Source organism: Anolis sagrei, chromosome Y (genome assembly GCF_037176765.1).
Source record: "Anolis sagrei isolate rAnoSag1 chromosome Y, rAnoSag1.mat, whole genome shotgun sequence".
Taxonomy (NCBI): Eukaryota; Metazoa; Chordata; class Lepidosauria; order Squamata; family Dactyloidae; genus Anolis; species Anolis sagrei.
Genome location: NC_090035.1, coordinates 74137757 through 74162664, shown reverse-complemented (window position 1 = coordinate 74162664; position 24908 = coordinate 74137757). Strand labels below are relative to the sequence as shown.

At 43.8% G+C, this 24908-nt stretch overlaps 1 protein-coding gene across 2 annotated transcripts in view; it reads right to left on the bottom strand.

Moving 5' to 3' along the window:
• The window catches only part of LOC137095240 (sodium/calcium exchanger 2-like), a 144751-nt gene that overhangs the window by 15118 nt on the left and 104725 nt on the right, over positions 1 to 24908 (bottom strand). For both annotated transcript variants that reach the window (XM_067461685.1, XM_067461684.1), the window contains exons 3-4: positions 10137 to 10240; positions 7603 to 7620 (exon numbers count right to left, since the gene is read on the bottom strand). In XM_067461685.1, coding sequence (XP_067317786.1) covers positions 7603 to 7620; positions 10137 to 10240 — 122 coding nt within the window. The remainder of the gene's footprint in view (positions 1 to 7602; positions 7621 to 10136; positions 10241 to 24908) is intronic.

Below are 24908 nucleotides of genomic sequence, written 5' to 3'. Positions count from 1 at the left end.
TCCTCATGTTGTGGTGACTCCCAACCATCACATTATTTTGTTGCTACTTCATAACTGTAATTTTGCTACTGTTATGAACCGTAATGTAAATATTTGATATGCAGGATGTATTTTTATTCACTGGACCAAATTTGACACAAATACCCCATACGCCCCAATTAGGGGAGAATTGATTTTGTCATTTGGGAGTTGTAGTTGCTGGGATGTATAGTTCACCTACAATCAAAGAGCATTCTGAACTCCACCAACAATGGAATTAAACCAATCTTGGCACACAGAACTTCCATGACCAACAGAAAATGCTGGAAGAGTTTGGTAGGCATTGACCTTGAGTTTGGGAGTTGTAGTTCACATACATCCAGAGAGCACTGTGGACTCAAGCAATGATGGATCTGGACTCAATCAATGATGGATATTGAATACTCAATATGCCCAAATGTGAATACTGTTGAAGTTTGGGGAAAATAGACCTTGACATTTGGGAGTTGTAGTTGCTGTGACTTATAGTTCACCTACAATTAAAAAGTATTTTGAACTCCACCAAATTTCCCACAGAACCCCCATAACTAACAGAAAATACTGTGTTTTCTGATGGTCTTTGGTGACCCCTCTGACAACCCCTCTGGGCGCCCGACCCCCAGGTTGAGAAACACTGCTATAATGGATTTGATAGTTGGGGATACAGGTGCAAGCTGAAAATTTCAGTGTACCACTTGCAAAACAAGGAGAAAGGGGCCACTCCCTGCTCCCCGATGACCTATTTTTCTGCATGCAAGGAGAGAAACTCCCCCCAGCTGGAAACTGAACTAGAACAGATAAGATCAACCTGTCATTCTGCAGGCGGGATACTATCTATGGGCAATTGCTTCCTAAATGAAAATTCATGGTCTGAGGTTTCCCAGAGGAAGAATTGTGTTACATAGGACTGGGAGCCAGCTGTGACCTGAATATCTCATGTCGCAGGGGAAGTCAGCAACTGGCTCCATTGCACAGATGCTGTATATCCTTGGCCATTTCTTAAGCTGCATCAGGCGCCCAATTCTGAGCCTTAGGAATAAGGAGGCACTAAGAATACCTTTGCTGAAATCTCAACTGTTCAGTTAGAATGCTCTTCCTCAGAAGATGTTGTATCAAAGGTCTACGACAGCATTTCTCAATCTGAGGGTTGGGACCCCTGGGTGGGGGGCATGAGGGGGTGTCAAAGGGGTCACCAAAGACCATAAAAAACACAGTATTTTCTGTTGGTCATGGGAGTTCTGTGTGGGAAGTTTAGCCCAATTCTATCATTGGTGGGGTTCAGAATGCTCTTTGATTGAACTATAAATCCCAGCAACTACAACTCCCAAATGTCAAGGTCTATTTTTCCCAAACTCCACCAGTGTTCACATTTGGGTATATTGAGTATTCATGCCAAGTTTGGTCCAGATCCATCACTGTTTGAGTACACAGTGCTCTCTGGATGTAGGTGAACTACAACTCCCAAACTTAAGGTCAATGCCCACTAAACCCTTCCAGTATTTTCTGTTGGACTTGGGAGTTCTGTGTGCCAGGTTTGGTTCAATTCCATCGTTGGTGGAGTTCAGAATGCTCTTTGATTATAGGTGAACTATACATCCCAGCAACTACAACTCCCAAACGGCAAAATCAACACACACCCCAACCCCACAGGTATTCAAATTTGGGCATATCAGGTATTTGTGCCAAATTTGGTCCAGTGAATGAAAATTCATCCTGCATATCAGAGATTTACATGACGATTAATAACAGTACCAAAATTATAGTTATGAAGTAGCAACTAAAATAATTTTATGGTTCGGGGTCACCACAGCGTAAGGAACTGTATTAAGGGGTTGTGGAATTAGGAAGGCTGAGAAACACTACATTATAGTAAAGGTAAAGGTTTTTCCGTGACATTAAGTCCAGTCGTGTCTGACTGGTGGTTGGTGTTCATCTCTATTTCTAAACTGAAGAGCCAGCATTGTCCATAGACTCCTCCAAGGTCATAGGGCCAGCATGACTGCATTGAGTGCCGTTACCTTCCCATAGAAGCGGTACCTATTGATCTACTAAATTTTTACATGTTTTGGAACTGCTAGGTTGGCAGAAGCTGGGGCTTACAACAGGAGCTCACCCTGCTCCCCAGATTTGAACTGCCAACCTTTTCATCAGCAAGTTCAGCAGTTCAGTGGTTTAATCCACTGCATCACGGGGGCTCCCATTATAATCTGTACCATTTAATGTTGGTAATCTTCTAAACTGGCTGTTTCGCCTTCTTTTGAGTGCCCAGAGTTGGACCTCTTTCAGTTCACCTTCTTTGCCTCTGGGTCCCTTTCAGTTCAAGAATACTCAGCTTATGCTTATTTTTTTTACCCTCTGATACCAACATAGATCCCACCAGTCCTTGTTGATACAATATGCTCAGATTGCAAGGCAACGTATCGTTGTTGTGTGTCTTCGAGATGTTTCCGACTTATCCTGACCCTAAGGAAAATCTATTTGTGGGGTTTTCTGGGTCTGAAAGTGTGTGTCTTGCTCCAATGCATTTTCACTGAGCAGGGAATTGAAATCTGTTCTCCAGAGGTATAGCCCAATACTCAAACCACAACACCATGACAACAACTCACAAATTAAAAACTGGAAATGTGGCCAAGGAACATTAAAATATGGCCTAGATGGCAAAAGGTATCAGTGAAGAAGAACACACAAACTAGGAGGTACTGCTGCAATTTGCTTTTGCCTGATCCTACTGGAAAGTCCGTGTCCTTTCTTCTCTCTCTGTGCTGAGTTAATACAGTGTAAACTACTTTTGCACTTCGCACTCAGTTTGGATCAGTTGAAGCAAGTTAAGGATCAAGGGAGAAAGAATGAAAAGAGAAACCAGGACGTTTTAGAAGACCTGAAAAGTGGAGTGGCAGAGGATTGATTGAGACCCCTTCTACACTGCCATATAAATCCAGATTATCTGCTTTGAACTGGATAATATGGCAGTGTAAACTCTAATAATCCAGTTCAAAGCAGATAATGTGGATTATCTGCTTTGATAATCTGGATAATATATCAGTGTAGAAGGGGCCTGAGACTGACCCTGCCAAACTGGGACGTATTCAGTTCAATGCTATATAAGGAGAGTTACATAGGTGGAGTCCTTTCATATGATACTAAATCTTGTTAGTCCCAACTACAGTAGAGCCATTCAATCAATTGGATTTTCTGATATATTGGTCCACCATTAAGCAATTGATGGAGTGGATCTACTCTACTTGGGACTCTCTCCCTCTTTCCCCTTCCTTTCTTCCTTCTTTCTCTCTTTGCTCCTTTTCTCCCTCCTTCCATTTCCTCCCTCCCTTTTGTCCTTCCTTCTCTCTTTCCTTCCTCCTTCCCTTCCTTCCTTCCTTCCTTCCTTCCTTCCTTCCTTCCTTCCTTCCTTCCTTCCTTCCTTCCACCCTTCCTTTCCACACTTTTGTCATTCCTTCCCTCTCTCGCTCTTTCTCCTTCCTTCCTTCCTTCCTTCCTTCCTTCCTTCCTTCCTTCCTTCCTTCGTCATTCCCTCCTTCTCTCTTACCTCCTTCCCTTCCCTCCCTTTTTGTCAATCCCTTCATTTCTTTCCTCCCTTTTGTCCTTCCTTCTCTCTTTCCTTCCTCCTTCTCTTTCCTTCCTTCCACCCTTCCTTTCCACACTTTTGTCATTCCTTCCTTCTCTCTCTCTTTCTCCTTCCTTCCTTCCTTCCTTCTGTCATTTCTTCCTTCTCTCTTTCCTCCTTCCCTTCCCTCCCTCTTTCTCACTCTATTTCCTCCCTCCCTTTTGTCCGTCCGTCCTTCCTTCCTTCCTTCCTTCCTTCCTTCCTTCCTTCCATCCATCCCTTCCATCCTTCCTTCCCTTTTGTCTTTCCACCCTTCCTTATTTCCTCCCTCCTTCCCTCTCTCCCTCTTTCTCCTTCCATCCTTGCCTTCCTCCCTTTCATCCTTCCTTCTCTCATTCCTTCCTCCTCCCCTTCCTTTCCTTTTGTCTTCCACCCTTCCCTCTTTCCTCCCTCCTTCCCTCTTTCTCTTTCCATCCTTCCCTTCCTCCCTTTCAACCTTCCTTCCTTCTCTCTTTCCTTCCTCCTTCCCTTTCTTCCTTCAATCACCAGGCAGCCAGTCCTCCTAGCAGGGAGTGCTAGCACATGGCCCTCAAATTAGGAAGTTTGCCATTGCCTGATTTAAACTATAGCATTCTAAAAAGCATTTTGTTGTTTATTTGTTGCACTGTTTGGCCAGTAGTTCACTGTGTTTCTCAATGGGTTTTTTGTTGTTGTTGTTCTGTTAGTTGTTGTGTTGTTATTTGCCATCAGGTCAAATATGGTGACTTGGAATGAGAGCCCTCCAGAATAAAATCCTCAAGTCTTGCAAATTTGGTACTGCGACTTCCCTGATTGAATCAAGGTTGTTTAGTCCTTAATGTCATTTAATCACGTCACCTGTAGTTTAGTTTAGTTTTCCTACTCGTTGCCTTCCACTTTCCCAAGCATTTGGGGTCTTTATGCCGTGTTTTTACAACTCAGGATTGCGGCCAATGCTAATGCACATTCTTGGACGAGGATTCACTCTTTGTCAGCACATTTAGTATTACCTCTTTCTTCACCGGGATTGCAGAAACGGCTACTGCGCATTCCCCGTGACACAATGGGACAATAAAGCAGGCATGTTGGCTGATATGCAGTTTGTATAAAGATAGCTAGTGCAGTTTAGTGTGCTTCTTCTATGTAATTATGACGGTGAGGATTTAACACACTGCAAATATAATGTCAGATGTATTGTCGAACGCTTTCATGGCCAGAATCACTGGGATGTTGGAGTTTTCTGGGCTGTATGGCTATGTTCCAGAAGCATTCTCTCCTGACGTTTCACCTGTATCTATGGCAGGCATCCTCAGAGGTTGTGAGGTCTGTTGGAAACTAGGAAAATGGGGTTTTATGTATATATGGAATAAACTCAATTTTCCTAGTTTCCAACAGACCTCATAGAATAATAGAATCATAGAGCTGGAAGAGACCTCATGGGCCATCCAGTCCAACCCCATTTTTCCAAGAAGCAGGAAAATTGCATTCAAAGCACCCCTGACAGATGGCCAATGCCATCCAGCCTCTGTTTAAAAGCCTTCAAAGAAGGAGCCTCCACCACACTCCCGGGCAAAGAGTTCCACTGCTGAACAGCTCTCACAGTCAGGAAGTTCTTCCTAATGTTCAGATGGAATTTCCTTTCTTGTAGTTTGAAGCCATTGTTCCGCGTCCTGGTCTCCAGGAAAGCAGAAAACAAGCTTACTCCTTCCTCCCTATAATGTCCTCTCACATATTTATACATGGCTATCATATCTCCTCTCAGCCTTCTCTTCTTCAGGCTAAACATTCCCAGCTCTTTAAGCCACTCCTCATTGGGCTTGTTCTCCAGACCATTGATCATTTTAGTGGCCCTCCTCTGGACACATTCCAGCTTGTCAACATCTCCCTTCAAATTCGGTGCCCAGAAGTGAACACAGTATTCCAGCTGGACACATTCCAGCTCTTCAGCTGTGGTGCCCAGAATTCAACCTCTGAGTGTACCTGCCATAGATGCAGTCGAAATGTCAGGAGAGAGTGCTTCTGGAACATGGCCATACAGCCCGGAAAACACACAACAATCCAATAATGTCAGATATTAACCTATGACTCTGGAAAGAATGCAAAGAGACTCCGGTGTTGGTCTGACTATCTGTCCCTTTCTCTCTATTTCTCGCATACACACAGTTCTACCTCTACCTGTATTTTTAAGCCCACAGAAAAGAAATCTGCCTTCTCCAGACCAACCTCTCCATCTCCAATTCATATCAATGTCCCTGCAATCCCTTGATTCTCTCGCAGGTGAGAATCACCTCCATCCCTTTTCATCTCCGCCTCTTCTCAACTGCATAGGTTTTCTCCCACACGCTCCCTCTCTTCCCCCGCACACATGCGGCTAATGTGCCTGTGTGCGCACACTTTCTCCCACGCACTTTCTCTCTCTCTCTCTCTCTCTCTCTCTCTCTCTCTCTCTCCGATGGCATTCCCTCGCCCCCGCACACATGGCACTCCTTTGCCTGGGCACAGATGTGGCGCAGAAGGCTGCCCCTCTTCTGTTTGCAGGGCTCCCTTTTCCTCCTCCTGTCTATAAGCAGGGAGCACCCATTCTTATGAGGATGTCCTATTGTTTTAAGATCCCCTTTCCACCAGAGATGTGTTTCTTTCTCGCACTCCAGCAAGGAGGTGTGAAGACAACACATATGTTCCTTCTCTCTCTCTTCTCTCTCATCATGTTTTCATTGCATACAACTCCATTCCTGCAAGGAAGGCCTGTGGTTTCATAATAGGATTGCTATGGAGGTGTCTTTCTTTCTCATACACAAGTGGGGAGGTGTGAACCAAATACATATGCACTTTCTTACTTTCTTTCACAAGCACACATACACACAGAGAGATGTCTCTAGTGTTTCCCAATATTTTGGGAAACAATGTTTTGGGACAATACATCCAACAGGACTGGGTTGTGGCACAACTGGTTGGGAGCCAGCTGCATTAAAATTACTACTGACTGAAGGTCATGAGTAATCCCGGGTCGGAGTAAGCTCCCAACTATTTGTCTAGCTTGCTGTCAACCTTTGTAGCCCAAAAGACAGTTGCATCTGTCAAGAAGGAAATTTAGGTACCGCTTATGCAGGGAGGCTAATTTAACTAATTTACAATGTCATAAAAATCTCCAACAGCGTGCAAAAGAATGAGGAAGTACTCCATCTGTGTCACAAGTGGATGGCAAAGCGACAGTTCCCCCGGTGGCTGGAATTCGAGCATACCGTCACAAAGCTGGAAAGTTAAATAACCTCTGTGTATCTGTCTATATATGTTGTGTGTCTATGGCATTGAATGTTTGCCGTGTATATGTGCATTGTGGTTCACCCTGAGTCCCCTGAGAAGGGCAGAATATAAATACTGTAAATAAATCATAAATAATAATTTTACCTTGTTCACGTCAGCATATTTTCAATTTTAATCTATTACATTTGGCTCGGCCATTTTTAAAATTGTTTATGTCACTATTGATTGTTTTTTGTTTATGTGATTTATATGATTTGTATTTTATTGATTGTTTATTGATGTTGTGTTTATTGATGTTTTGTTTGATGTGCTTTGGGCTTGGCCTCATGTAAGCCGCACCGAGTCCCTTGGGGAGATGGTAGCGGGGTACAAATAAAGTTTATTATTATTATATAAATAAATAACAGAGTTTGGCTCCAGATTCTATCAGCCCCAGTCTGCATAGACAACAGTAAGTGATGTTAGTGATCAAAGTCCAAGAGCATCTAGACAAGTTGGTATTGGTTTTCTTCGTTAGTGAGCCATACAACAGATATATCAAATGGCAAACTCTTAGACACAGAAAGACATGAACATATCACGAGAAGCAATTCCAGGCTGTGAGGAGAGCCTCACTAGCCATGGTGTCTGGAAATCTCATGGCATCTAATGAGATTTGTGTGCACCTGGAAAGCAATTCAGAGCATTGGAAAGGGGGATGGAGTCAGGAAAGGGAGATAATGGGTAGAAGAAAAGCTTACCTTGATTGAGCAAAAGGGCTGCAAGTCAAGGAAAAAAAAGAGAAGGAAAGAAAGACAGAGAGATTATGCTGTTTGTCAGTAAAACGACAGAGATATTCATGATCTAAGGGAAGAGACAAGGGGGAAATGGAATGGCTAGGGAGGGTGTCATCAAAGGAAATTTGACAGGGATCTCATCCTCAAAGCACCCCCAGCTTCCAAGCGACTGCTGGGTTCTCTCAAGGAAAATGAAACAAGGCGTTGAAATTGTGTATTTACCAGGAGCAGCCCTAACTGAGCTCCAAATAGTAGTGGTTTTGTGGTGCCCAAGTCAGTGGGTTGCTTAATTCACCTTGGGTGTTACTGTCCAAGGTGCTGAATCTATCTAAGGAACGAAGATTCAGCACTCCGAGACCTCCCTTAGTCTTTTGAAGGCATTTGCAATAGCTTTACCATCCCAAAGAAGTCATGAACCATCAGTGGCTTGGGGTGAGAATTTGGTCACCCTTGAAGACTATTGGCATACCCTTCCCACTGCTGAAAAATGACCTAAAGATATACAATCACAACCCCAGAAGCCAGCCATGCCACAATTATCCATTTTGACATCATCTCAACGAAGTACAGCTATTGAGGACCAAAATAGCCTCCTTCCAAGCCTCCAAATGACCTTTTAGTATCCTCCAGTTTATGGAGATTTTGGTACTGTATTTATAAAAATTATATTTGTTATATTGTTTCTTTCTATTGCATTTATACGAGGGGCATTCACTAAAGATTTCCCCTGACCCACTTCCTGTGGACTCACAGCAATGAAACTTGGCACAGTTGTGAGTCCTTTTCTCCATCGGTGCCACCTTGGGACACACATTTCTCCCATTTTTTAAGCAACTGTAAACACCTCACTTGTAGAAGTCATCATGTTGCTCTAAAAGTCATGTTGTGACTTTAGAAATCAGAGTCTCATCATCTGAAAAATGCTTGCCCTTCAAAAAATAACTTCCTTGTTGGAAAGAGGTGGAAGTCCGATGGTGTGAGGTCGGGTGAATAAGGGGGAGGTGGTTGAATTTCAAAGCCACAGGAGCATGCTTCCATTTGGGCAACAGGTAAGTTGTGAACTTGTGCATTGTCTTGCAGAAAATGGTCACCTTTGTTGAGCATGCCATGTCTCTTGGTTTTGATGGCCTCCTGCAATTTCTGCAGCAGTGAAGCACAGCATGCTCCAGTGATCATGGTCCCCTTTGCTAGGAAATCCATCCATAATACTCCACGTTGGTGTCTAAATCCTGTAAGCATAACCTTGCCTACCGAGAGTTGGGCCCGTGTCTTCTTTGGAGGCAGTGAATCAGTATGCTTCCATTGCTTCAACTGGACTTTAGTCTCATGATCATAGTGATGGACCCAGCTTTCGTCTTGTGTAATTGGTCGGTTGACCAATCACACAAGATGAAAGCTGGGTCCAATTCTTCCATGGCACATTGTCAATAAACCCTGAGAGGATTCAACTCGTTCCTGCTTCTCAATAGGTATGAGCAGCTGGGGGACCCAGCGAGTGAATACCTAATGCATGTGAAGATGGTCTTGGGTGATTTTTTCCAGGACCCCAAACTAATCTTGACATTTTGGGCTAGGTGGCGAATGGTTACGTGGCAATTTTGCAAAATGGCGACCTCCACTTGCTGGATGGCGTGTTCATCAATAGCAGAGTGGGGTCACTCTGGAATTGGAGCTGTTTGCACCAAAGTCCAACCACATTTGAATTGATGGTCCCAGTTCTTGACTACACAATATGATGAGGAATCATCACCATAAACCTCTTTCATCTCATTTAAAGTATTCTTTGGTGTGTGGCCTTTCAAGGAAAGGAACTTGATGGCTGCTCTGTATTCCACCTGGTCCATTATCAACACTCATACCACTTCAGCACCTGTAAAATCAAAACTGTTACCAATTCTGAGTTGTAAATTGGCACATAACGTATCGAGATTTATATCAATACACATGTGCAGTTTCAGCATCCTGTGATAAATAGAAGTGGGTCAGAAGAAATCTTTAATGAACGCCCCTCTAAAGAAGTGTCAAAGTGCATTAGACACATCTAGAGCACATCTAGAACCTTCCATGAGACTTGACCTGTCCCATTGGCTTCGATGGATCTGCTCATCAGAGCAGAGGCCAACAGAGATGGCTTTTTGGACTTTGTGTCCCAAAATCCCCAGCCAGCATGGCCATTGTGGAATTCTGAGGAATACAGTAAAAAGATGAGAGATCTCATCCAAGTTTCCAGCCACAACTAAGTCTGGTTTCATGCCATTGAGTGGCCTATCAGAAAATCATTGTGCATTGCATAGCATTCTAGATTGTGTTCTATCAACACTTTTACCCCTTGCAAGCACACACAGGGAGTATTTGCTAGAAAGAAGGTTCAGTGATGGTGCTTTTGTGTAAATGGTCTCCCCAGAAGTTTCCTTCATCATTACTGATGGTCTCTTCTGTTGTGTTTCTGAGCAACTTGCAAGATCTCCAGATCGCAGTTAGAAGCCTCTTCCGCTTACCTGAGATGCCTCGTTTCAACCAGCGTGGCTGACCCAGCTCTATGAAGAAGCTGTCCTTCTTCTCGTATTCTTCAACATCTACAATTTTCACATATAGGGATTTCCTGCCGAGAAGAAGAGAAACAGGAAGAGAGAAAGCATTAAAGGTCTTTTAAAGCTTTGAAATGATTCTTTTAAAGTATTTGTTTTCAAAGTAACCACTAAGCCAGGCATGGGCAAACTTGGGCCTTCCAGGTGTTTTGGACTTCAACTCCCACCATTCAACAGCCTCAGGCCCCTTCTTTCCCGAGGCTGTTAGGAATTGTGGGAGTTGGAGTCCAAAACACTTGGAGAGCCCAAGTTTGCTATTGCCTGCACTAAGCAAATATAAAGTTATATACACAGTGATACAGAATTCTGGCAATAGTTTACTTGTATTTTGACAATATTTTGCTGATGACAACGTCGTCTGTGTGCATTCAGAAGAAGACCTACAAGTTACTCTAAACACCTTCGCAGAAGCATACGAGAAGCTCGGCCTGTCATTGAACATTGAGAAAACCAAAGTGTTCTTCCAGCAGGCACCAGCCAATCCCTCTCCAATGCCAGAAATACAACTTAATAGTGTAGCATTAGAAAATGTTGACCATTTCTGCTATCTTGGCAGCCACCTCTCCACAAAAGTCAACACTGACACTGAAATACAACACCACCTGAGCTCTGCGAGTGCAGCATTTTTCTGAATGAAGCAAATAGTGTTTGAGGACCGGAGTGTGGTGGAGAATCCTTCCTTGGAGGCTTATAAACAGAGACTGGATGGCCATCTGTTGAGGGTGCTTTGACTGAGATTTTCCTGCTTCTTGGCAGAATGGGGTTGGACTGGATGGCCCACGAGGTCTCTTCCAACTTCTTCTGTGATGCTAAGTATGTTGGTTGCACACCTTTGGTCTAGAGCAATATTATCTATCACACAGAGTGAATATTTTATTTATTTATTTGCTATATTTATATCTCGTCTTTCTCTACCCCGAAGGGGACTCAAGGTGGCTTACAGATAATAATTCAATGCCTTAACAACAATATACAATTAAATAAACATTTAAATTGAAATTAAAATCAAAACTAAACTACATTAAAAAATTTGAAAACATTACAATTACTATAAAACTATGCTATCCACAATCATAATCCAGATCATTCCGGTAGTCATTGCACATAATTCTGTGAGGGTTGGTAAATGTAAATAAACAGAAGCATTACCACAATTATTAAACCAAGATATACCCTGCAGTATAATAAAGTGTCACTCATGCTTGTGTACCAAGTGATGGTATCTTTACTTCAGTTCAAAAGTTCAAACAGGGCAATGTTGAATACTTTGAATTCATACAAAGAATAGAGGGAATAAAATAGTCCTTTTAAACAGTCTTTAAATATGCCTCGTTCAAAATGAAAGTAGCAGTTAGAACCGTTGGCCTCAGCAGCAAGCCAGAGACAGCCGCCAATCGGAACTCTGGCTTCTGGCATGTTCAATCAGCTGCCGAGACATGTCTTTCCAGTTAACCCATTACATCATTACATCATGGCATCCCTTTTCAAATCCTCACAAATTCCAGTCCATTTATTACACTATGGTTCAGTGTTGAGCATCAGTGTTGTATAGTGTTCTGGGTGTTGGAAACCAGAGTTCGAATCACCACTCAACCATGGAGACCCACTTGGGCACATAATGCTTTACATCTTGGTCAAGAAATAAAAGCCAGATAGAAATACATAGCATCATGATGGCCACCATCATCATTCTCTACCCATTTCAGAGGAAGGCTTTGAACAAATATTGCCAAGGAGTCCGGTGATAGGATTGAAAGTCAGAAACTATTGGAAGGCACACAGCAGCAGAAAGACATTCCTTCTTCAGTTGGCCAACGCTTGCTCTCCAAGAGGGACAAAAACATTGGCACCACAAGATCCACATTTGGAAAATCCTTCCAGCATTTAAATTTTGAGAAGGACATGTTCCATGGAGCGTCGCATCATCAGACCACCCTCCTCTCAGTTTCACACCCTCCCTCTCCCAACATGTTCCGAAGCAAAGGCGGGCGTTGCTTTGGCAAGGTTGCGATTCTGTTGGCAGCCGGATCAGGGGAAGCATGGCCCACGAGGGGGCACGGAGTGGCAGGGTGCCTTCCTGCCTGCTCTCGGCCCTGGCCCCGGCAGATGGGGGGAAATGACGGCATCAGAAAGCCAGGGCCGCAGAAGTCAACCAAGTGAGAAAGAAGGAAGGCAGAGGAGGGAAGGAGAAGGTTGCTAGATGCCAAGAAGATTTGAGTTCGTGATTGGCATTGATTGTTTGTGAGCCTGCATCTACCAACACGAGTGTTCCCTTTCCAAAGTGGCCTCAAAGCAAGATATGTCCATGTTGCTTAACTCTCATTTCATTGCCATCAATTATCCAGATCTGCCTTTCAGAGTATTGGCAACATGATATGAATCACATGCTCAGCTGGGCTTTCCACAGAAGTTGAGGAAGCAGGAACCCATTTTGTTTCCTTCTGCTTCAGGGTAAGCTTTGTTTAAATTTAACAGCTTTCAGCACTGCTTTCTTTGAGAGGCGGGGCTTCCTGAGTTTAAAAATTAACTGCCTTGTTTGAGGAGGCGGGGCTTCCTGGTTATCCTATATAAACCAGTGTCTGAACCCAAGGGGCAGCTGGGCTTTCCACAGAAGTTGAGGAAGCAGGAACCCATTTTGTTTCCTTCTGCTTCAGGGTAAGCTTTGTTTAAATTTAACAGCTTTCAGCGCTGCTTTCTTTGAGAGGCGGGGCTTCCTGAGTTTAAAAATTAACTGCCTTGTTTGAGGAGGCGGGGCTTCCTGAGTTTAAAAATTAACTGCCTTGTTTGAGGAGGCAGGGCTCGTACACTCAGTAACCTATACTTTCACCCCTGCATACAGACAACATCAAACACACACCAAGAGGAGGTCATTAGCAACCTCCAGATGGAACAAACACGAAAACTTCCCGTCTCATGCACAAGCTGTGGCATGTTCAGCTTTTTCACACTACAATTACGCAATTACATCTGCCCCAAGTGTACACAGATCACTCGCATGGAACACAGGATACGACAACTCGAGGACCGTATTAACACCCTTAAGGACATTCAGGAACTTGAGCTGTTCTTAGACACCACACACCACACTGGCCTAGACACGCAGCCCATATCACACCAACATTACGGGGAGGCTCAACAGAACAGCACCTCAGATGTGGACAACCCTCAGGCTTGGAGAAATGTCACCCTTAGAAGGACACATAGGACCCGGAAGCCTCCTCAGAATACTTCTGCTCAGCTGCAGTTACACAATAGATTCCAAATTCTCACACAACTAGCACCTGACCAAGAAACACAACATATTGGGGAAGACCAGAATGGCTTAGATACTGATCAGTGGCTCATCCTTGATCAGTGTGCAGGGGATAGCCCTGAATGGGACAACACTTCACAACATTCACGCTTGCAAAATCATGCAGGTGTACCATCCCCAACCATAGACCAGGAGCAACAGGAACACATACAGGAGAACCATAGGCTCTTGGACGAATCTCAATGGATTGTCCTTGACGAATGCACCGGGGATGTCGAGGAGGAGGACAACACTTTTCACCTACACAATTCACACCAACAGGATCACTTTTCTGGAGACCTACACACTACATTGCACAAAAGGGGCCCTGTCATTCCTGAAAGTAAACAGGTCTTGGTAGTAGGCGACTCCCTCCTTAGAGGAACGGAAGCTGTCAATTCCAGACCGGATGGGATGGCTTGAGAAATATGCTGCCTACCGGGGGCAAAAATACACCATATCACTCAGAGGCTCACCAGGCTCCTCAAGCCCTATCACCGTCCTCCCCTCATGTTGATTCATGTAGGAACCAATGATACTGCAAAGCATACGTTTCAAAAGATCACAAATGATTTTCGAGCTCTAGGAGCAAAGCTAAAAGAATGTAATGTACAGGTGGTCTTTTCATCCCTCCTCCCTGTTGTAAGACACGGACCCACAAGAGCCAGAAAAATAGTACAGGTCAATGACTGGCTTAGAAAATGGTGTCAGGAGGAACGCTTTGGCTTCCTCGACCATGGCCTGCTTTTCCAGGAGGATGGCCTACTGGCAAGGGATGGGGTGCATCTCACACAAGTAGGAAAACACCTTTTTGCTCACAGACTCGCAAACCTCATTAGACGCACTTTAAACTAGGTCCACCGGGGGAGGGGGACAACAGCCTTGCGAACACTACTTTACCCATAATGTCTGGGAATCGCCAGAAGGCTAAACGGAGGGCTGCACAAACACAACAAGGACCAAGTACCAAAAGCACAATAATCGCAATTAAACAGCTCAAGGGAAGATCCCAGGGGCTCACATGTCTTTACACTAATGCACAGAGCATGGGAAATAAACAAGACAAACTCCAACTTTTAGCACAACACCACAAATATGATATCATAGGGATCACTGAAACCTGGTGGGATGACTCCTATTGCTGGAATGTAGATATCGAGGGGTATAACCTCTTTCACAGAAACCGAACAAAGGGGAGAGGAGGCGGAGTAGCCTTATATGTCAAAAACTCTTATGCTGCAGAAGAGATTCAAGACAGCAATCTGGGAAACCAGCTTGAAATCATCTGGATAAGAATCAAGGGAACTGGGACTCAAAAAGATGTCGTTGTAGGCGTCTACTACAGACCCCCAAGCCAGGAGGAAGAACTTGATGAAGTCTTCTGCCAACAGTTGACCAAACAGGCACAGAAAAGAGATGTAGTAGTCATGGGCGATTTCAACTATCCCGATATTTGCTGGAAAACAAACTCGGCCAAGAGTACAAGGTCCAACAAATTCCTCGCTTGCCTTGCAGACAATTTCATGGTCCAGAAGGTAGAAGAGGCAACAAGGGGATTGGCTACTCTTGATCTCATCCTAACAAATGCGGAGGACCTGATCGATGCGGTCGAAGTGGTAGGATCCTTAGGGGCAAGTGACCATGTGCTCCTGCAATTTGAGGTACAAAGGAAGGCCGAAACTAAGACAAGTCAAACCCGCATTTTGGACTTTAGGAGAGCTGATTTCCAAAAAATGAAGGAAACGCTGAGCAGCATTCCGTGGACACAGATACTAAAAGACAAGGGAGTTACGGATGGATGGGAATTTCTCAAGAGTGAAATACTCAAGACGCAATTGCAAACCGTGCCAACAAAGAGAAAAAATAGGACAAGTGCAAAGAAGCCAGAATGGATGTCCAAAGAACTTCTAACTGTGCTAAGACACAAAAGAGACATGCACAAGAAGTGGAAAAAGGGAGAAATCACCAAAGAAGAATTCAAACAAATAGCCAACACCTGTAGGGAAAAGGTCCGCAAGGCTAAAGCACAAAACGAGCTCAGGCTTGCCAGGGACATTAAAAACAATAAAAAGGGCTTCTATTCTTATGTCAGTAGAAAAAGGAAAAACAAGGAGGCGATAGGACCTCTTCGCGGAGAAGATGGGGCAATGCTGACAGGGGACAGGGAAAAGGCAGAACTACTTAATGCCTTCTTTGCCTCGGTCTTCTCACAAAAAGAGAGTCTTCAACCTCAGCAAGATGGAGTGGATGAGGGATTGGAGGACATCCAACCCCAAATTGGGAAAGAAGTCGTCCAGGAATACCTGGCCGCTCTTAATGAGTTCAAGTCCCCAGGGCCAGATCAATTCAATACACCCCAGAGTATTGAAGGAACTAGCGGAAGTCATTTCGGAACCATTGGCAACCATCTTTGAGAGTTCTTGGAGAACGGGAGAAGTTCCAGCAAATTGGAAGAGGGCCAATGTGGTCCCAATCTTCAAGAAGGGAAAAAAGGATGACCCAAACAACTACCGTCCGGTCAGCCTCACGTCGATACCGGGCAAGATTCTGGAAAAGATTGTTAAGGAAGCGGTCTGCAAACACTTAGAAACAAATGCAGTCATCGCTAATAGTCAACATGGATTTATCAAAAACAAGTAATGCCAGACTAATCTGATCTCTTTCTTCGATAGAGCTACAAGCTGGGTAGATGCGGGGAATGCCGTGGATGTAGCGTACCTGGATTTCAGTAAGGCCTTCGACAAGGTCCCCCATGACCTTCTGGCAAGGAAACTAGTCCAATGTGGGCTAGGCAAAACTACGGTGAGGTGGATCTGTAATTGGTTAAGTGGACGAACACAGAGAGTGCTCACTAATGCTTCCTCCTCATCTTGGAAAGAAGTGACAAGTGGAGTGCCGCAGGGTTCCGTCCTGGGCCCGGTCCTGTTCAACATCTTTATTAATGACTTAGATGAAGGGCTAGAAGGCATGATCATCAAGTTTGCAGACGACACCAAATTGGGAGGGATAGCCAATAGTCCAGAGGACAGGAGCAGAATTCAAAACGATCTTGACAGATTAGAGAGATGGGCCAAAACTAACAAAATGAAGTTCAACAGTGACAAATGCAAGATACTCCACTTTGGCAGAAAAAATGAAATGCAAAGATACAGAATGGGTGACGCCTGGCTCGAGACCAGTACGTGTGAAAAAGATCTTGGAGTCCTCGTGGACAACAAGTTAAACTTGAGCCAACAATGTGATGTGGCGGCAAAAAAAGCCAATGGGATTTTGGCCTGCATCAATAGGAGCATAGTGTCTAGATCTAAGGAAGTAAAGCTACCCCTCTATTCTGCTTTGGTTAGACCACATCTGGAATATTGTGTCCAATTCTGGGCACCACAATTCAAGAGAGATATTGACAAGCTGGAATGTGTCCAGAGGAGGGCGACTAAAATGATCAAGGGTCTGGAGAACAAGCCCTATGAGGAACGGCTTAGGGAACTGGGCATGTTTAGCCTGAAGAAGAGAAGGCTGAGAGGGGATATGATAGCCATGTATAAATATGTGAGAGGAAGCCACAGGGAGGAGGGAGCAAGCTTGTTTTCTGCTTCCTTGGAGACTAGGACGCGGAACAATGGCTACAAACTACAAGAGAGGAGATTCCATCTGAACATTAGGAAGAACTTCCTGACTGTGAGAGCCGTTCAGCAGTGGAACTCTCTGCCCCGGAGTGTGGTGGAGGCTCCTTCTTTGGAAGCTTTTAAGCAGAAGCTGGATGTCCATCTGTCAGGGGTGATTTGAATGCAATATTCCTGCTTCTTGGCAGGGGGTTGGACTGGATGGCCCATGAGGTCTCTTCCAACTCTTTGATTCTATGATTCTATGATTCTATGAAATGTAATTTTAAGGGTACAAGTCTATCCTGCCTTGGGTTGTTGTAGGTTTTTTGTGGTGTGTGGCCATGTTCTAGAGCAGTGTTTCTCAACCTTTGTAATGCCGCAACTGCTTAATACAGTTCCTCGTGGTGGTGACCCCCAACCATAAAATTATTTTTGCTGCTACTTCACAACTGTAATTTTGCTACTGTTATGGATCATAATATAAATATCGGATATGCAGGATGCTTGCCATAGATGCAGGTGAAATGTCAGGAGAGAATGCTTCTAGAGCACGGCCATACAGCCCAAAAACCTACAACAATCCAGTGAATCAGAGAGACCACCAAGAAAGAAAACATGTCATTTCCAAAGTTCAGACTTGATTCAGCACCATGAACATGAACAGCATTATTCTGGATCATTCAGTACCTGAATTAGGTCGTTTCTAACATCTCATGCTAGTCGTGAGCAAATGACTTGTGCTATTGTGTAGGTTTCAAGAGTCACTGGTATATTATCAGAGAGACATGATGACACTGGCATTACACAAAGTTGTCAAAAAGAAGTGCTCCGAACCCTTTTTGAGGCACAATGGCTTCCTAAACCCAGCTCTGATTGTATTTCAAGATACTGTCCTATTAGAGCACAGATAATAGGCATCACGCCTTCAAGTTCTTTCCAATTTATGGTGACCCTGAAACCTTATCATGGGTTTTTCTGGAGTGTGTGACTCACCCAATGGGTTTTCATAGCCAAGTGGAGAATCTAACCACTACACCACACTGGTCTACCGGAGTATTTTGCAAAGTTGCTTTGAAACACACAAGCTAATTACAAATCTAGCTTCAAATAGAAAATGCTTTTACTTTGTCACCTAAATGCTAAAGCCATTCCTGAGAAAGCATTTTGTCACGAGTAAGATGACTGCTTAGCATGTATAGCAAGTTTTTCATAGAGAGTGCAGTGCATTAGACTGAGATTTAGGAGTTTGAGGAGTTTGTTGTTCTTGTTGTTGTTGCCTTTAAGTCACTTCCAACTTACAGGGATCTTAAGACAAATCTTAGGGTTTTCTTACAAAGAGTTTTTCAGGAAATAATATTTTTTTTGCCTTTCTCAGAGGATGAGAGTCTGTGACTTGCCCAAGATAAACCTTTGTGCCGGCAGGACTGCTGACCGAAAGATCAGAGTGCAAGGTGAGCTCCCGTCTGTCAGCTCCAGCTTCTCATGTGGGGACATGAGGGAAGCCTGCCACAGGATGCTAGGTTCATTGAAATTGTGTATTTACCAAGACTGGTGCAATGGGTCAAGTCCTTATGTCGGCAGGACTGCTGACCAACAGGTCAGCGGTTCGAATCCAGGGAGAGTGGGTTGAACTCCTTCTGTCAGCTCCAGCTCCCCATGTAAGGACATGAGAGATGCCTCCCACAAGGATGGTAAAACATCAAACATCCAGGCGTTCCCTGGGCAACATCCTTGCAGACGGCCAATTCTCTCTCATCAGAAGCAATTTGCAGTTTCTCAAATCGCTCCTGACACAATCTGCACAAACTACTTCAAACCTATCTGTAACTGGATTGACAAGATATGTATCTGTATGCTGAATACATGAAGGTTGTGAGTAACCCAGATATGTTACTTTTAACAAAGTCTACTTAATTTTTTTGTATAGAAAAAAGATGTTTTATGGGAGAATAGATGTTTTGGGGTACTGAAAAGAACACTTCTGAAACTCTGCTGTTTTTTGCATTGGCATAATCTCTGTTCCTAACAGATCAAAGACAATTAGTCTAGTAACTGAAAAACCAAAGTGCCTTGCATAAGTACATGTGGTTACATACCACTGAAGAGAAGATGCTACTCAAATGAGTTTTTGGCTCTTCTCTAGAAGATCATACTTTACAAAAGGTTGTGTTTTTCAAATGGTTGTGAATGCCATTTTTCTCCAAAAGTTTATGGAGATTCTGGTTTTCCAAAAGGTTATGATCTCTAAAAGGTCATGTTTTAAAAGTATTCATGGCACTATCTATAAATATAAAAATGCTCTGTGCGTAATGAGTACCTTAAAAACAAAAGAACCAATGAACAAAATCACACCAAATTTGGCAACAAAACATCTCACAACACGAGGAGTGACCATCACTCAAAAATTATGATGTTGTCATTTGGGAGTTGTAGTTGCTGGGATTTATAGTTCACCTACAATCAAAGAGCATTCTGAACTCCACCTACGATGGAATTGAAGCAAACTTGGCACACAAAACTTCCATGACCAACAGAAAATACTGGAAGGGTTTGGTGGGCATTGACCTTGAGTTTGGGAGTTGTAGTTCACCTACATTCAGAGAGCACTGTGGACTCAAACAATGATGGATCTGGACCAAACTTGCCACGAATACTCAATATTCCCAAATATAAACACAGATGGAGTTTGGGGGAAATAGACCTTGACATTTGGGAGTTGTAGTTACTGGGATTTACAGTTCACCTACAATCAATGAGCATTCCGAACTCCACGAACAACAAAATCGGGGCCAACTTCCCACACAGAACCCCCATGACCAACAGAAAATACTCAAGGCCATCCAATCCAACTCCCTTCATCAGGGCAAGAAAACGTAATCAAAGTCCTCCTGACAAAGAGCCATCCACCCATAGATATAGATAGATAGATAGATAGATAGATAGATAGATAGATAGATGGATGGATGGATGGATGGATGGATGGATGGATGGATAGATAGATAGATATGATTCACACACACAGAGAGATATAGTATCATATATTTGAAAGGGACCCCTAAAGAAGGACAATGATATGTTGCATGTTCCAGGGTGGGCAAACCAGACACTCTCCACATCAACACTGACAAAGAAACAGCAAGAAATACTGTTTACCCATTGCATATATTAGAAACCAACACTTTCTCATTACTTTATTTTCCAGATCAACAGACTGGGCCACAGCAACGCGTGGCAGGGGACAGCTTTCTATATAACAATGTAGTTAAAGGATATATTAAAAAAGAGAGGAAAAAATCAAGATTTGTTTTTGGGATTATTCTCAAACCTGCTGAATCCGTGGATGCAGAATCTGTGGATAGAAGGGCTCGATTGTAGGTTTGCCTCTCAGTTCCCAAAGGGATCAATCACTTAGCTGGCTTCCATACACAGTAATGTCAGTTGAATAAAGATCTTCCAAAATGGCTCGGTTCTATTTCCTGCAGACATTAAGTCCACTTCCATATAGATGCAAATCCCATCCTGAATCGCAGCCAAGGAATGCGATTTACAAGTGACACTACAGAGAGTTTGTTTGTTTGTTTTTCTCTATTTGGCAGATTCCTTTATTTGTACTCCACTCTGCGAACCGATTAATCTCTTCTCTTTCTCCGAGAATATACCCCTTTTCTGACTTCTTCTACAAAGTTTGTCATAGCTAATTATTCCTTTTATTCCACCCCCAGTTTTTCCATCACTTTTTTTTGAAGGGATATTAAAAGTCTAACGCACACACATCCCTTAAACAACTGATTAAACATTTGTCATCCTGTTTTTAGCTCATTTACGTGCCATGAGAAATCTCACCGAAACAGATTACTTGTCGAAAAATTGGTCTAAATCCAATGTTAATTCCAAATAAAGTAGACTCATTTAATTAAGAGGACTTAAGCCAAATCTCCATTGGTTGCATAGGATTGGACAACAGTTGTCCTTCCATTGGCCAATTTCAACTTTTTTGAGTTTTAATTTGTGAATTTTAATCTGGATTTATCCGTGGATTTTAACTTGTATTTTAGGGGCCTCCAATGGCACAATGGGTTAAACCCTTGTGCCAGCAGTACTGAAGACTGACAAGTCGGAGGTTCAAATCCAGGGAGAGTGTGGATGAGCTCCTTCTGTCAGCTCCAGCTCCCCATGCAGGGACATGAGAGCGGTCAACCTCCCTCTTTAAACAGCCCCCACTGGCTGCTGAAAAGTTTCCGGTCCCAATTCAAGGTGCAGGTTATCAACTACAAATCTCTAAACCAGTGTTTCTCAACCTGGGGGTCGGGACACCTGAGGGGGTCACGAGGGGGTGTCAGAGGGGTCACCGAAGACAATTAGAAAACACAGTATTTTCTTTTGGTCGTGGGGGTTCTGTGTGGGAAGTTTGGCCCAATTCTATCATTGGTGGAGTTCAGAATGCTCTTTGATTATAGGTGAACTATAAATCCCAGCCACTATAACTCCCAAATGTCAAGGTCTATCTTCCCCAAACCGCACCATTGTCTACATTTGGGCATATTGAGTATTTGTGCCAAGCTTGGTCCAAATGGATCGGTGTTCTCTGGATGTGGGTAAACTACAACTCCAAAGCCCAAGGTCAATGCCCACCAAATCCTTCTAGTATTTTCTGTTGGTCATGGGAGCTCTGTGTCCAAAGTTTGGTTCAATTACATCACTAGTGGAGTTCAGAATGCTCTTTGATATTGTAAGTGAACTATAAATCCCAGCAACTACAACTCCCAAATGATAAAATCGATCTTCCCCTCAATCCCACCAGTATTCAATTTTGGGTGTATTGAGTATTTGTGCCAAATGAATGAAAATACATCCTGCATATTGGATATTTACAAGATGATTCATAACAGGAGCAAAATTATAGTTGTGAAGTAGCAATGAAAATAATGTTATGGTTGGGGATCATCACAACATAAGGAACTGTATTAAGGGGTCGCGGCATTAGGAAGGTTTGAGAACCACTGCTCTAAACAGTTCGGGACCTGCCTATTTTCATGACCACATCTTCCCCTACAAACCAATACGCTCTTTAAGATCTTCCAGGGAGGCTCTTCTCTCGCTTCCACCTCCGTCTCAGACACAGCTGGTGGGGACAAGAGAGAGGACCTTCTCGATTGTGATCCCTCGGCTCTTGAACTCTCTCCCCAGGGAGATTAGGCTAGCACCCTTCCTGTCCACTTTCCACAAGGACTTAAAGACATGGATTTCAACTGTGCTTATGACTGGGCAATTCCCTGGACAGCAGGCCCCAGTTAGGACCCAAAAATCTTAGAATCAAAGAGTTGGAAGAGACCTCATGGGCCATCCAGTCCAACCCCCTGCCAAGAAGCAGGAAAATGACATTCAAAGCACCCCCAACAGATGGCCATCCAGCCTCTGTTTAAAAGCCTCCAAAGAAGGAGCCACCACCACACTCCGAGGCAGAGAGTTCCACTGCTGAACAGCTCTCACAGTCAGGAAGTTCTTCTTAATGTTCAGATGGAATCTCCTTTCTTGTAGTTTGATGCCATGGTTCCATTGCGTCCTAGTCTCCAGGGCAGCAGAAAACAAGCTTGCTCCCTCCTCCCTATGACTTCCCCTCACATATTTATACATGGCTATCATGTCGCCTCCCAGCCTTCTCTACTTCAGGCTAAATATGCCCAGCTCTTTAAGCTGCTCCTCATAGGGCTTGTTCTCCAGACCCTTGATCATTTCAGTCACCCTCCTATGGACACATTCCAGCTTGTCAACATCTCCCTTCAATTGTGGTGCCCAAAATTGGACACAATATTCCAGGTGTGGTCTAACCAAGGCAGAATAGAATAGAGGGGTAGCATGACTTTCCTGGATCTAGACACTAGACTCCTATTGATGCAGGCCAAAATCCCACCGCATCACATTGTTGGCTCATGTTTAACTCGCTGTCTATGAGGACTCCAAGAGGACTCCACAGTAGAGCGATATCAGCTGTAACTGCACCAGAGCAGGAATGGAGCAATGAGAAAAATGTGCCCAACAATCTCCAAAATCTGATGAGATTCACAGGATTTACGCCCACTTCCGAGCCGTAGAAGCAGGAGCTGTTCATTTTCGGAAATGAGGCACAACGTGTATCTCCATCACTCGTTTGAACCTGCAGCGAGACACTTAGAGAGGTATATTATGCCAATATTTACGTCAACAGAAGTATGGTTTATGTGCAAAATGCAAGGAGCAAAGGAAGGGGAGAACGAGGCTGTGTTTATGTTCCATTTCTTTATGACTGCAGCCTGTCAAAGGACTTTCCCTGCCTAATTGTATTTCTTGAGAACACGCTCACAATTGCAAAAAAGCAAATAAATCCACTTGAGGAAGCAGAGCAATGGGGACTTCCATAAAACCAGTTTCAGCCAGTTCCCAATTTCCCCTTTCTGGGCAATGTCTTGGAACGTGTGGTTACCTTGCAGCTCCAAGGTTTCTTGGATGAAATTGACCGTATGGATCCGTTGCAGTCTGGTTTCAGACTGGGTCACGGATCTGAGACAGCCTTGGTCACCTTAGGATTATCTCCACAGAGCTTGACAGGAGGTGTGTGTCCCTGCTAATTCTCCTGGATCTCTCTGCGACATTCGATGTCGTAGATCCTTCTGGGTCACTTCACGAGGATGGGTCTTGGAGGTACTGTCCTGCAGTGGCTCCAGCGCTTCCTGGAGGACTGTGTTGCTGGGGGATTCCTGCTCGACACCACAGCAATTGTCCTGTGGTGTCCCGCAGGGCTCACTATTGTCCCCTATGTTGTTTAGCATCTACATCAGTGGTTCTCAATCTTCGTAATGCCGCGACCCCTTAATATAGTTGCTCATGGTGTAGTGACCCCAACCACAAAATTATTTTCATTGCTACTTACTATTACTATTTTTTGCTATTGTTATGAATACTGGTGGGGTTAGGGGTGGGGTTCATTTTGTCATTTGGGAGTTGTAGTTGCTGGAATTTATAGTTCACCTACAATCAAAGAGCATTCTGAACTTCACCAACGATGGAATTGAACTAAACCTGGCACACAGAACTCCCATGACCAACAGAAAATACTGCAAGGGTTTGGTGGGCATTGACCTTGAATTTGGGAGTTGTAGTTCACCTACATCCAGAGAGAACTGTGGACTCTAACAATGATGGACCTGGACCAAACTTGGCACAGATATTCAATATGCCCAAATGTGAACATTGGTGGAGTTTGGGGAAATTAGACCTTGACATTTGGGAGTTGTAGTTCACCTACATCCAGAGAGCACTGTGGACTCTAACAATGATGGACCTGGACCAAACTTGGCACAGATATTCAATATGCCCAAATGTGAACATTGGTGGAGTTTGGGGAAATTAGACCTTGTCATTTGGGAGTTGTAGTTGCTGGGATTTATAGTTCACCTACAAGCAAAGAGCATTCTAAACTCCACCAACGATGGAATTGAACCAAACCTGGCACACAGAACTCCCATAACCAACAGAAAATACTGCAAGGATTTTGTGGGCCTGACCCCCATGGTTGAGAAACGTTGCTTTAGAGTTTATAAAACTGCCGTCGAACATCTGAAACTTTATGACGATGTAGCTATGTCTCTGGTATGACGCGCAAATGTTCTAATAAATTCTAATGATGCACATTAGGCCACCATGCTTTAAGTCCCACTGTCCAATGGGGCTCCCATTGCACCTTGAGTTTGGGAGGTGTAGTTCACCTACATCCAGAGAGCACTGTGGAGTCTAACAATGATGGACCTGGAC